Source organism: Scyliorhinus canicula, chromosome 11 (genome assembly GCF_902713615.1).
Source record: "Scyliorhinus canicula chromosome 11, sScyCan1.1, whole genome shotgun sequence".
NCBI lineage: Eukaryota > Metazoa > Chordata > Chondrichthyes > Carcharhiniformes > Scyliorhinidae > Scyliorhinus > Scyliorhinus canicula.
The window spans coordinates 101,778,256-101,792,205 of NC_052156.1; the positions used below are offsets into that span (position 1 = coordinate 101,778,256).

General features: G+C 42.3%; 1 protein-coding gene across 1 annotated transcript in view; it reads left to right on the forward strand.

The window, feature by feature from the left end:
* lta4h (leukotriene A4 hydrolase) overlaps positions 1-13,950 on the forward strand; it is a 77,396-nt gene that overhangs the window by 10,387 nt on the left and 53,059 nt on the right. The window contains exons 3-7 of the mRNA XM_038810903.1: positions 3,553-3,673; positions 6,377-6,445; positions 9,078-9,182; positions 11,053-11,105; positions 12,729-12,801. Coding sequence (XP_038666831.1) covers positions 3,553-3,673; positions 6,377-6,445; positions 9,078-9,182; positions 11,053-11,105; positions 12,729-12,801 — 421 coding nt within the window. The remainder of the gene's footprint in view (positions 1-3,552; positions 3,674-6,376; positions 6,446-9,077; positions 9,183-11,052; positions 11,106-12,728; positions 12,802-13,950) is intronic.

Consider the following 13,950-nt stretch of genomic DNA (forward strand, 5'->3'; position numbering starts at 1 on the left):
CTGCTGGTAAATATCTGAAACCTTCCCCTCTCCCACCCAGGTACTGGAGACTACTCTATCCTGTATCCCCCCAGTGAGTGCTGTTAGAATAGAACAGGGAACTTGCAATAATAAAGTACTTTCCATATTATTAGGATCACCTTAAAGTGCAGCTTTTGACATGTATTCACACTATTGAAAGAAGGAACTCTCTTTATGCAGTGCAAAAATCCAATAAAGCAAATGTGATAATTGACTAATTAATCTGTTTTAAATTTGCAACGGGATGAATATTGACTCAGGAGAGTTCCCTTGCTTCTCGGCATCTTTCATGCCCACTAGAGCAGGTTTAATATCTCATCTTAAAGATGGTGCTAAAATAAGAACATAAGAAACATAAGGACTAGGAGCAGGAGTAGGCCATCTGGCCTCTCGAGCCTGCTCCGCCATTCAATGAGATCATGGCTGATCTTTTGTGGACTCAGCTCCACTTTCCGGCCCGAGCACCATAATCCTTAATCCCTTTATTCTTCAAAAAACTATCTATCTTTATCTTAAAAACATTTAATGAAGGAACCTTAACTGCTTCACTGGGCAAGGAATTCCATAGATTCACAACTCTTTGGGTGAAGACGTTCCTCCTAAACTCAGTCCGAAATTTAATTCCCCTTATTATGAGGCTATGCCCCCTAGTTCTGCTTTCAACTGCCAGTGGAACCTGCCCGCATCTATCCTATCTATTCCCTTCATAATTTTATATGTTTCTATAAGATCCCCCCATATCCTTCTAAATTCCAACGAGTACAGTCCCAGTCTACTCAACCTCTCCTCGTAATCCAACACCTTCAGCTCTGGAATTAACCTAGAGAATCTCCTCTGCACATCCTCCAGTGCCAGTACGTCCTTTCTCAGGTAAGGAGACCAAAACTGAACACGCTACTCCAGGTGTGGCCTCACTAGCACCGTATACAATTGCAGCATAACCTCCCTAGTCTTAAACTCCATCCCTCTAGTAATGAAAGACAAAATTCCATTTGCCGCCTTAATCACCTGTTGCACCTGTAAACCAAATTTTTGTGACTCATGCACTAGCACACCCAGGTCTCTCTGCACAGCAGCATGTTTTAATATTGTATCATTTAAATAATAATCCCGTTTGCTGTTATTCCTACCAAAATGGATAACCTCATTTGTCAACATTGTATTCCATCTGCCAGATCCTAGCCCATTCACTTAACCTATCCAAATCCTCTGCAAACTTCCAGTATCCTCTGCACTTTTTGCTTTACCACTCATCTTAGTGTCGTCTGCAAACTTGGACACATTGCCCTTAGTCCCCAACTCCAAACCATCTATAAATTGTGAACAATTGCAGGCCCTGAGGGACACCACTAGCTACTGATTGCCAACCAGAGAAACACCCATTAATCCCCACTCTTTGCTTTCTATTAATTAACCAACCCTCTATCCATGCTACTACTTTACCCTTAATGCCATGCATCTTTATCTTGTGCAGCAACCTTTTGTGTGGCACCTTGTCAAAGGTTTTCTGGAAATCCAGATATACCACATCCATTGGCTCCCCATTATCTACCGCACTGGTAATGCCCTCAAGAAATTCCACGATATTAGTTAGGCACAACCTACCCTCTGTGAACCCATGCTGTGTCTGCCCAATGGGACAATTTCCATCCAGATGTCTCGCTATTTCTTCCTTGATGATAGATTCCAGCATCTTCCCTAATACCGAAGTTGAGCTCACTGGTCTATAATTACCCGCTTTCTGCCTACCTCCTTTTTTAAATAGTGGTGTCACATTTGCTAATTTCCAATCCACCAGGACCACCCCAGAGTCTAGTGAATTTTGGTAAATTATCACTAGTGCCGTTGCAATTTCCCTAGCCATCTCTTTTAGCACTCTGGGATGCATTCCATCAGGGCCAGGAGACTTGTCTACCTTTAGCCCCATTAACTTGCCCATCACTACCTCCTTAGTGATAACAATAATCTCAAGGTCCTCACCTGTCATATCCTCATTTCTATCAGTCACTGGCATGTTATTTGTGTCTTCCACTGTGAAGACCGACCCAAAAAACCTGTTCAGTTCCTCAGCCATTTCCTCATCTCCCATTATTAAATCTCCCTTCTCATCCTCTAAAGGATCAATATTTACCTTAGCTACTCTTTTTTTATTTTATATATTTGTCGAAACTTTTACTATCTGTTTTTATATTTTGAGCAAATTTATTCTCAATCTATCTTACTCTTTATAGCTTTTTTAGTAGCTTTCTGTTGCCCCCTAAAGATTTCCCAGACCTCTAGTCTCCGACTAATCTTTGCCACTTTGTATGCTTTTTCCTTCAATTTGATACTCTCCCTTAATTCCTTAGATATCAACGGTCGATTTTCCCTTTTTCTACCATCCTTCCTTTTTGTTGGTATCAACCTTTGCTGAGCACTGTGAAAAATCGCTTGGAAGGTTCTCCACTGTTCCTCAACTGTTTCGCCATAAAGTCTTTGCTCCCAGTTCTTCTTAGCTAGTTCTTCTCTCATCCCATTGTAATCTCCTTTGTTTAAGCACAAAACACTAGTGTTTGATTTTTACCTACTCGCCCTCCATCTGTATTTTAAATTCCACCATATTGTGATCGCTCCTTCCGAGAGGATCCCTAACTATGAGATCATTAACCAATCCTGTCTCATTACACAGGGCCAGATCTCGGACCGCTTGTTCCCTTGTTGGTTCCATTACATACTGTTCTAGGAAACTATCGCGGATACATTCTATAAACACCTCCTCCTCAAGGCTGCCTTGACTGACCTGGTTAAACCAATCGACATTTAGATTAAAATCCCCCATGATAACTGCTGTACCATTTCTACATGCATCAGTTATTTCTTTGTTTGTTGCCTGCCCCACCATAATGTTACTATTTGGTGGCCTATAGACGACTACTCTCAGTGACTTTTTCGCCTTACTCGTCCTGATTTCCACCCAAATGGATTCAACCTTATCCTCCATAGCACCGATGTCATCCCTTACTATTGCCGGGATGTCATCCTTAAATAACAGAGCTACACCACCTCCCTTACCATCCACTCCGCCCTTCCGAATAGTTTGATACCCTTGGATATTTAACTCCCAGTTGTGACCATCCTTTAACCATGTTTCAGTAATCGCCACTAAATCATAGTTATTCAAAATATTGGGCTAGGTCGTGTGCTTAAGACTTGGAGTGGTTTGATTCTTTGCTAAGAGGTTTACCAACTAGGGTACTACCAACTGAGCTAATCTTAAAATGGCAATCTAGTCCAAGATGGGTGAATCACAGCTAAACTCATCTCTGTTTCATTTCTGCATACAAGTTTCTCTCAGGAATAAATGGGTGGCATATTTGCATTTCCTGCCATTTGGAACAATAAAGACAATTGAATTAACTAAATGAATCTCGGTAAGGATATCAACTAACTCTGCATGAAAAGGGTGTGAAGCCTGAGATTTTCTTGCACCATTCTATTGGAGGAACGATGTGAGTTTATTGATAGCGATTTGTAACCTTTCTAATCCTGCAGGGGCCAGCATGTGGTTGTGGAGGTTTCATATGAGACATCACCAGAAGCTTCAGCTTTGCAGTGGCTCACTGCAGAACAGACAGCCGGGAAGAAGCACCCATACCTGTTCAGCCAATGTCAGGTACAATATTTAGAATACCTGAATTGCTTCTTTACATCATGCAGTGGACTTCTGCGTTTAAATATAGCTTAAATTTGTTTTATTAAGTAGAATAAGCTTGACCAATTTCTGATGAGTGTGAGTTCAAACCCTAAACTTCTCATGATTATTATTGAATTGAGAATTTTTACTCCGAGCTGGGAATAATAGCAGACCTAGGAAATTAGTGACTATTCATAAAGTTTGTTATACCATCTCTTTGTGATCTAGGTTTTTTAATTTTCCTGTGCTGAAGTTGGGCAGGGCACCTATTGTTTCTTTGTCTGCTTTCTAAATTTCATATTCTCATACCTGCAGTTCCTGAAATTGCAGTTTTATGGATTGGCTAAGAGGCTCTGTTAAGATTGTATTGCGAAACATGCACATAATTCTATGTATTAGTACTTTTGCAGCAATTACACTGTGAAACAACTGATTTAATCATGCTTACTCAGCTCTGCGACTGTCTTCGCTATTTACGTTGTTTTGCAAACCAGTTGACATTGTCTGATTGGCTGTTTCTCAGCTCTGCATGCATGCACAACATCACCTTGCATTTGTATGGTTCTTGTAAAGTTATAAAAGATCCCAAAGCATTTTTCAGCAGTATCTTCAAGCAAAATTTAACACCTAGTCACATCAGGCGATTTGAGGGCAGGTGATCAAAAGCTTGGTCAAAGAATTAAGTTTAAAGGAATGTCTTAAAGGAAGAAAGCGGTCTGAAGGACAATGGCTTCTGTCTCCAGTGGTGGACTGACGCAAGTCAAAAATGCCTGAGGCCAGATCGATGTACAATTCAACTCCGTAATGCAAATCATCACAGTCTCTCTTCAACCAACTCGCCTGTCTTGGCTTTCAGACTTAAGTGCCCCCCATCACCACCAACAAGTAGGTAATTGCTATCCTTGCTGAGATTAGTTTAGTTAATTCAATTGCACCAGGCTACAGACAAGGTTTACTTTAGCCCAAGCCTGCTGTTCTTCAGTTCCTTTCTTAATGCACAGCAGTACACATTCCCTCACGCTACTCTATATGGTTAAACCCAGCACATTTGCGGTGTAACAGCTGAGGACCTGTGACAGGAGGAAAACATCCATCAGAAATTACACTCATTCGGGGGGACCTGTTGGAATTCTTGACTCTTGAGAAGGTTAAGTTTGAACTGAGGGGAAGGATGAAGGGGTTCTACAATTCATGGGCATTATTCATTATGCACTTTCAAGAATTGGATAACATCGAACATTAGTGAGGGTGAGGTGGGGTGTTGGGAGGGGGACTGTATGTGTTAATGGTGATTCCCGATTCCTTTTTGTTATTTGTTTATGTTAACATGCGGGCAGTTGTTTGGGGGTTGGTGGGAGGATGGGATTGTTCTTGGTATGGGGATTGACATTATATTCACTATTGTTTATTGTTGGTGGGTGCAAATTTGGGAGAAAATGTGAAATAGGAGGAGAATAAAAATATTTTAAAAATAAATGACTCTCATCATAGAACCCACTTCTCATTCACCCAGATCCCACCGCAACAAGCCAGTTAAATCATTTCCAGCCTGGCCAAGGCCTCTGTGTAGCCACTCGACAGTAATAGTTTGGCTAAGAACATCTAGAACATAGAACAGAACAGGCCCTTCGGCCCTCAATGTTGTGCCGAGCCACGATCACCCTACTCAAACCCACGTATCCACCCTATACCCGTAACCCAACAGCCCCCCCTTTAACCTTACTTTTATTAGGACACTACGGGCAATTTAGCATGGCCAATCCACCTAACCCGCACATCTTTGGACTGTGGGAGGAAACCGGAGCACCCGGAGGAAACCCACGCACACAGGGGGAGGACGTGCAGACTCCACACAGACAGTGACCCAGCCGGGAATCGAACCTGGGACCCTGGAGCTGTGAAGCATTTATGCTAACCACCATGCTACCCTGCTGCCCTTTTTAAAACAAATCCCCTTATCGCTGCTGTGACTCGGATTCGAACCGAGGTTGCTGCGACCACAACGCGGAGTCCTAACCACGAAACGATCACGGCGCCACACGTTACTGCCTAGACCAGGAGTTCCCAAACTGGGGTCTGTAGAACACCAGGGGTCTGTAAAGGTCCAGTCGGGGGCCCGCAAAGCTGGTGGCTACCACATTACCAGTAAACGCTGGTTGGAACATGCAAACTCTTAAATTGCAAAATTAAATATGCCATGTAGAGCAAGACCTCTTGAAGCATTGAATGCTCATAGGCTGCCTAGTCAACCTTCAGCAACCAGCGCTCTGAGAGGCTGTCTCTGGGCCCCTGGGAACTGAGCAGGCTGAGGAGGGGTTTCTGGCATTGTGCAATGAGCAGGGTGAGTGTTGCGTGTGTGAGGATGCCCAGTATTAGAACTATTTCTCGTATATTTCCAACCTGACCCATTATGAGGTCAGAATTGTATCACTTGGATATGTCTGAACAACACTAATGTTAATATTAAAGATTTATGTTGGTTTTATGAAAGAGCCTTTCTAGTGAGTTACTGTTTAGTATCAGAGCTTTGGGATAATGGTTAATCAAGTATTAAAAATCTGCAAAAAAAACACTGAGGCTGATTTTTCATTTTATCTAACTGATCAGGTGCTAAATTATTTATCTGTTAAAGTCAAGTGTTAGAGTCTGATCTGTAATTATTGTGTTTTTGTGTATTTATAGGCTATACATTGCCGAAGCATGATCCCTTGCCAGGACACGCCCTCTGTGAAAAGCACGTATTATGCTCGGGTAGGTAACTACACGTAGGCCAGTAAAATGAATGGAGATTTATTGCCCAAACCAAACTAAGGTGCTGACACGATTGCATTGCTGTTAGTACTAGGCTGCTCCAACTTATTGCTCAGTTCTTTGAACTTTACACTATGCTCAATTTGTGTGGAAAGAACAGGCTTCATTAAATCATTTGATTGGCCACTTTTGAAGTTCCTGTGGATCGGTTTAAAGCTAATATGTTTTGCAACCTTACTTGTGATGCTGTTTCTTTTTGGTTGCCAAGGTCATGACATCTTGGCTTTAAATTCCTCCAAACTTGCTTTTCATTAGACAATGAAAGGCAGTCTTTTGGGTGTGATCAGTCTTTGTTTATTTATTAATTTGCATCATCTATCTGCCCACAACCCTCCCTTCCAAAATATTTTTATGCAATCGTGTGCTCTGGAGACAAAGGCTGACATTTATTGAAACTTGACTGTTTGTCTTGGCACAGTTTTTGTTTCCTTTTGTATCATTTTTCACTTAGTGTGAAACAGTAAGTGAAAATGATCTTCACTTGTGGGTAAAAGAGTGGCAAATTACATTAAAGAATCAAAGTGAGGATACTGGATACCCCATTGAACTCCACTTTATTAAATGTGATCATTTCATCACTATACAAGGGTATTTTTTTAAAAAACTGCTTTACCATCCAAATGGGCTTTTATAACTTTATTAATCAATTTGGCGCTTTATTCCATTTCCTGCCAGTGCCTTGGTAGATGTATCTACATTAAATAAATTGAAGTACATGGGATTACAGAGGCAGTGTGGGTGCAAAGTAGAATGTTGTGGTCAACAATTGTTGGCCGGTTTCTGTTCCATGTCTTATGTATATTATTTTCCCGGAGACAATATTAGGACCACTGCACTTTTGCTGTGCATTAATGAACTTGATTTGGGTATTGGGCTACAGTTTCAAAGCTTACAAATGACACAAACCCTGGAAATTTGGAAAATAATGAGGAGGGTAACAACAGATGTAAGGAGGTGTAATAGATCTACACGACAGTTGGAATTTAATGCATAGAATGTGTTGCATTTTGGAAGCAGAATCAGGAGAGACTATATAAATGGTAGTAAATTTTAAGAGGTTACTCGGAGAGAGGTCTGGCAGTTTGCACATACACTAGTCTTTCAAATGGCAGGGCAAATTGACAAAAAACCTTTTTGAGAAAAAGCGATGTGGGATCCTTCTATAATTCAGTTCTTTCATGGGAATGTTGTTGTTGCTGATGAGGCCATCCCAAGTTGATATTTGTGTGTATGAATCGAGGCATAGCTTATAAACACAAGAAAATGGTACGCACAATCTTCAAAAACGACTGGTAAAGTCTCAAGCTGCAGCAGGGCCGGCTCAAGGCACCGGCAACTCGGGCAGTCGCCCGGGGCGCCATGTGCTAGGGGGCGGCAGAGACTCGGATCCCGCGCATGCGCAGTTGGGCCGGCGCCAACCAGCGCATGTGCGGTGGCCGCCCTCCCCCATGGCGGCCCCCCCCCCGGTCCGCCCCCACCCCGGTCCGCCCCCACCCCCCCGCTCGGTCCTCTCCCCCGCCCACCCCCCTCAGTCCCCCCCCCTCCGCCCCCCCCTCCGCCCCCCCCCCCCCCCCCCTCGGGTCCGCCCCCCCCCCCCCCCCCCTCGGGTCCGCCCCCCCCCCTCGGGTCCGCCCCCTGCCCCCCCCTCGGGTCCGCCCCCCGCTCGGCCTCGCCCCGCCCCCTCGGCCCCGCCCCGCTCGCCCCCCCCCCCCAAGGGCGCCGAAGTTCATCTTGCCCGGGGCGCCAGCAACCCTAGGGCCGGCGCTGAGCTGCAGTGTTGTCGAATTCTGGACACTACTTTACTTTGAAGGATTATCAAAGCTTTGAAGAGTGTGTAGAGGAGATTTATCAGAAGAATACCAAATATGAGTGTCTTCCGTTATGTGGGATCGTTTTTAGCGCAGAGAAGATGAAGGGGAAATTTGATGAAGGAATTTAAAATGGAGGGGTTTTAAATCAAGTAAACAAAAAGGGAAACTTTGACGTGTCAGAATGGTCGGTACCCAGAGGGGACAGATTAAAGATAGAATCATAGACTTTCTGCAGTGCAGAAGGTGGTGATTCGGCCCATCAAATCGACACCAACCCTCTGAAAGAGGACCCTACCTCGGTCCACTCTTCCACCCTATCCCCGTAACCCCATAACCCACCTAACCTGCACATCTGTGAACACCAAGATGAAATTTAGCATGGCCAATCACTTAACCTGCACATCTTTGGGCATCAAGGTCGTTGACAAACGATCCAGTGGGGGAATGATCTGGAATGCACTCCCTGAAAGGCGTTGTGGAACAGATTCAATAGTAACTTTCAAAAAGAAAGATAAATACTTGGATAAAGAAAAAAACTGCAGGGGAGTGGGACTAATTGAACAGCTCCTTCAATGGGCTGAATAGACTCCTGTGTTGTGGGATTCTAAATGCTTTTAGAAGAAACTTGTTAACTTTTGCTTCAGAATTGTATTAAAACTATTGTATTTTAATCCATTATGTGAGGTATCTGTAGCTTTACTTTTCTATCTTAAAGTTACTGAGATAACTAGGCAGTTTAATCATTTTTTGTTCCCATTTAGGTATCTGTTCCAAAAGAGCTTGTTGCTCTAATGAGTGCGAACCATGATGGGGAGTTTGCTGATGACCAGGACAAGAGCAGAAAGATTTTTTGTTTTCGACAAACGGTAAACAATGGATATGAGACACTTGGAAGTGGACCTCGTTATAAGCTGGTGGATAAACTGTTAAAATGTTTTATCTTAATAGTTTAATTTGGTGAAAGTTTTTCAGTTGTCAAGGGTTTAATTGGTCCCCTATGCTAAGATAAATTGGTGTGTGTATTGAAATAAGTAGCTATTAGTTTGAAGATAATATTTAGGGATCAGACTGGCTGCTGCTGTCCTTCTATTGAACATGCTTGGTCAATGTAAAGGGAGTGTTGTGCAGGAGGGAGGGAGTAAACAATCTAATTAGAAACCATTTCAATGGGCGGAATGGCTGTGGTGGCTGGTATGAAATTAGGAAAATCAGGGGCTGGTTTAGCACAGTGGGCTAAATAGATGGCTTGTAATGCAGAACAAGGCCAGCGGCGCAGGTTCAATTCTTGTACCGGCCTCCCCGAACAGGCGCCGGAATGTGGCAACTAGGGGCTTTTCACAGTAACTTCATTGAAGCCTACTTGTGACAATGAGCGATTATTATTATCCAAAAATATTCCTAGTTTTGTTGCTTTGCCACCTTGATCTTTTCTTCCTTTCAATTGAATGCTATGGTTATGTAAAGAAAATGGACAGTATAGTAATCTAATTTTTAGAATCACTCCCTACTTGATTTCCTCCATGTGTTGGGCATGCATCTTATAAAGTAATGGGAGGAATGGAAATTGAAAACTTAACCAGATTTGGCTAATGGTTATGACATTTAATGAAGTTAAAAATACAGATAGCAAATTCAATTTAACACTGAACAATGTAAAGTATTTCCACAAAGCTCAGATGTCCGGGTAATGTGGTAAGTCAATTAAAAAAGATAACAAGAATACCTAGCGAGAACTACAGAAGTAATGGTAAAGCTTTACAGTGCACTGGGCAGATTGCACTTGAGTACTGTGCTGAGTATGTTGATGAAGGCTCAGTACAAAATGATCATTGGGCCTCTTGATTAAGGCAAAAGTTGATGGCCGTGGCCATGTCTGGGACCTAGACTAATTTCTAGGCCCGTACTTCACAGTAATCCAGAACAGCAAGACTGCAGGAAAATATTGAAAGGTGACTTGAAATATTGAACGGTGGGCAGCGGAGTAGCACAAGTGGATAGCACTGTGGCTTCACAGCGCCAGGGTCCCAGGTTCGATTACCCGTTGGGTCACTGCGGAATTTGCACGTTCTCCCCGTGTCTGCGTGGATTTCCTCCGGGTGCTCCGGTTTCCTCCCACAGTCCAAAGACGTGCAGGTTAGGTGGATTGGCCATGATAAATTGCCCTTAGTGACCAAAAAGGTTGGGAGGGGTTATTGGGTTACGGGGATAGGGTGGAAGTGAGGGCTTAAGTGGGTCGGTGCAGACTCGATGGGCCGAATGGCCTTCTGCACTGTATGTTCTATTTAAAATCTGAGGGAAATTACTCATAAATGTTTGGAATAAGTCGTCGCAGAGCTATAGATGTAAAAACTCTGGGATTGGTCAAACTCTAGTCTCCTACTCTGATGGGAGAGTTGATGGAACAAAGGATCAATATTCCATGACTGGCTTCTCTTTATATCAGTGAACCACTCCGTGCAAAATGCTGTTTTGATTGTCGCAGATTTATGTGAATTTGTCCAGAACAATTATTTGATTTAAAGTTAAAAGTAGAAAACATGCTTCCAGTAACATTGCCACAGACGTGCCCCTTATTTAAGGAAAACAGAACTGTAACATGAAGGTATTTATTAGCTTTTATGTCACATTTTACAACTATCACTTTGTTATGGCTAGGGCTTGGCAATAGGCTATTAATTTATGAAATAGATTCAAAATGCATTGTCTCCCAAAATTGAATTATATTTTTCTCTCTAGGTGCCAATGCCATGCTACTTAATTGCACTGGTTGTTGGATCTTTGGAGAGCAGGTATGTTATTGAAATGATTGCTATACTTAAACATGGTGATTTATATGCCAAACCTAATATTCTCTGAAAGTATGGGTAAGTAGGAAATTTAAACTATTTTGACTAAATCACGATGGCATCTTTCTGCCATTTCTGCCTGAGTTGTATGGCTTTTTAACTTCCCAAGAACCACAATTTGAATACGTTGGTCCTAGTGGGGGCTTTCCTTGGTAAGTTCTTGAATCCGTATTCTGTAAAGTTCAGCAATGTCATTGGCTTTCTAAATTGCTCCAAAAAATGATGTTCTGTAACCATTTTTCTTTTTCAGCAGACAGTTGCAGTCTCATATCAACATTTCTGTACTTGACCTTGACTTTGCTTTCTCAAAATGCATTAGCTGAACTACAGGGATAGTTCAATCTTTAATTTCATGAATGATTTCCTAAACTGTTGCATTACAAAGAAATCACTTGGAAGATGACAGTAAATTACAGAAAAGCTAAAGGAAATTTTACTGATCATTCTCAAAAGAGTGAAAGTGTGCTCTAACCACTATTTTGTATTACCCAATGAGAGAACTTGATTTCTACTGGTGTGCATTGCAGATATATATTGATATAGGTGATTGTAAGTTAAAGTGCAATGAACTGTTTTCTGACATTAGAAATATGGACCATAAGAATGAGACGCTTGTGTTCAATGAGGGTCATCCAGCCTATCTTCATTCCTCCACTAAGAGAAGGTCTTCAGCTCTTGGTTCTTCAGCTCTATCTTCTTGGTTCTGATCTTTTTTCCTTCACTGCTCCGTAGACTCCATTAAGTGAGTTGATATGTCTTTGTATGCATAATGACTTCTGAAACCAGTTCAGTAGAATGAGGTTTTTTAAAGATTTCAAAATTAATTTCCTGAAGGGATCATGAAGGATGAATGGATCTTGTCACATATGACCTTCCTGGTACAAAGAACTGGGGCTGGTTTAGCTCACTCGGCTAAATCGCTGGCTTTTAAAGCAGGCCAGCAGCACGGTTCAATTCCCGTACCAGCCTCCCCGGACAGGCGCCGGAATGTGGCGACTAGGGGCTTTTCACAGTGACTTCATTGAAGCCTACTCGTGACAATAAGCGATTTTCATTTCATTTCATTTCAACTGTAGGGTGGAAAACTCTGGTTGAATTAACCAACAGGAAGAGACCCACTTCGATAATGTTATAAGCTCAAGAGATAATCTATGTCTTGTACTCAGATTACATATGTTCTTCCCCATATGTTGCCCATGTAGCTGTAGGTGAGAGGTTGGATTGTTCTATTGCTGAGTTCTGTCTCATAGTCTTGGTAGTGATGAGCGTGATGCACTTGTGTCAAAATCCTGGAACTCCCTGCCTGACTGCACTGTGGGTGTGCCTACACCACACTGAATGCAATGGTTCAAGAAGGCAGCTCACCACAACCTCGAGAGCAATTGGGAATGAGCAGTAAATGTTGACCTTGTTAGTGACGGCCCCATCCTGTAAATTAATTTAAAATGTATTTTTTATGCAGTTGCTAAACTTTAATGCTCCTTTACAGAATCTCAAACTAGATGCTTGACCAATACTTAAAAAAACAAATGTTACTTATTTATATAATGTGAATTTACTTTGCAGAGTAATTGGCCCAAGATGTAGGGTCTGGTCAGAGAGAGAGATGGTGGATGCTGCTGCATATGAATTTGAAGAGGTTTGTTTCAAGTGCTTTTAAATGTGTACTGGAGTGCAGTTGTATTCCTTCTCTATGTCTCTAACTTTGGAATGGTCCACACTATCCTACAACAACACAGCTCAATGTCCAACTCATTGGAACTGTCCGTGTCTATTATCTATTACTGTATCCCCACCAATGGCTTTAGTTCCTCACCCCCAGTACCTTGGAGTCCTCCATTTCCTGCATGCAACCCCTCAACAACATCACCTTCACTGCCCTTTTTGTTTAATTGAAGTGTTTGAAAATATATTTATCCATTCATGGGATGTGGGCGTTGCTGGCTCAGCCAGCATTTATTACCCATCCCTAATTGTCCTGCTAGGCCATTTTCAGAGGGCTCGGAATGGTCAACCATATCGCTGTGGATCTGGAGTCATCCATGGCCATTTTCTTCCCTTAAAGGACATTAGTAAACCAGATGGGGTTTTATGGTTTCAGGTTATCATTCGACCTTTAGTTCCAGATTTTTATTTCATTCAAATCTGCCGTGGCAGGTTTCAAAGTTGGGTCCCCGGAGCACCATACATTATGCCACCGTCTCCCCATTTACTATTGGATGAACTGCAATTTCAGCTAAACATTGGGAAGATTGAAGCTGTGAGCACTGATGTTATCCTAGAAGCAGTGCCAAATGAGGCCTAATTGGTGTCAGAACAGGGCGGTATTCAAGGGGGTGCAAAAGAGGTTTCAAAATAAATCTGTTCACACAAAGAAAAATTACCCCACCCCATACAGGTGTTGAGTACAGAATATGATGGGGCAAAAAAGGAAAATTGTACAAGGTGTCAAAGCTCTGCAACAATACTGCAGAAAGCAGAATAGAAAATGCAAGTGTGAAATTATAGAGGAAATCACGAAAACAAAGAGTTAGCATGAAAAGCATTGGAAGTAAAATCAAGGAAAACCCAAAGAAATTTCTAATACTTAAAAACTGGAGAATAACAAAGGAAGGAGTAGATACCAGAACGGTATGTGCAGAGGTCAAAGGGCCGGGCGTAATTCTTAATGAATACCTTTTATTCATTTTTGCAAAGGAAAAGGAAGAAGCATGTAGAATGTAGTTGAGGATAGACTGAATCAGGGAGGAAATTTAATCCTTGAAAATGGATAAGTCACCAGGCCCAG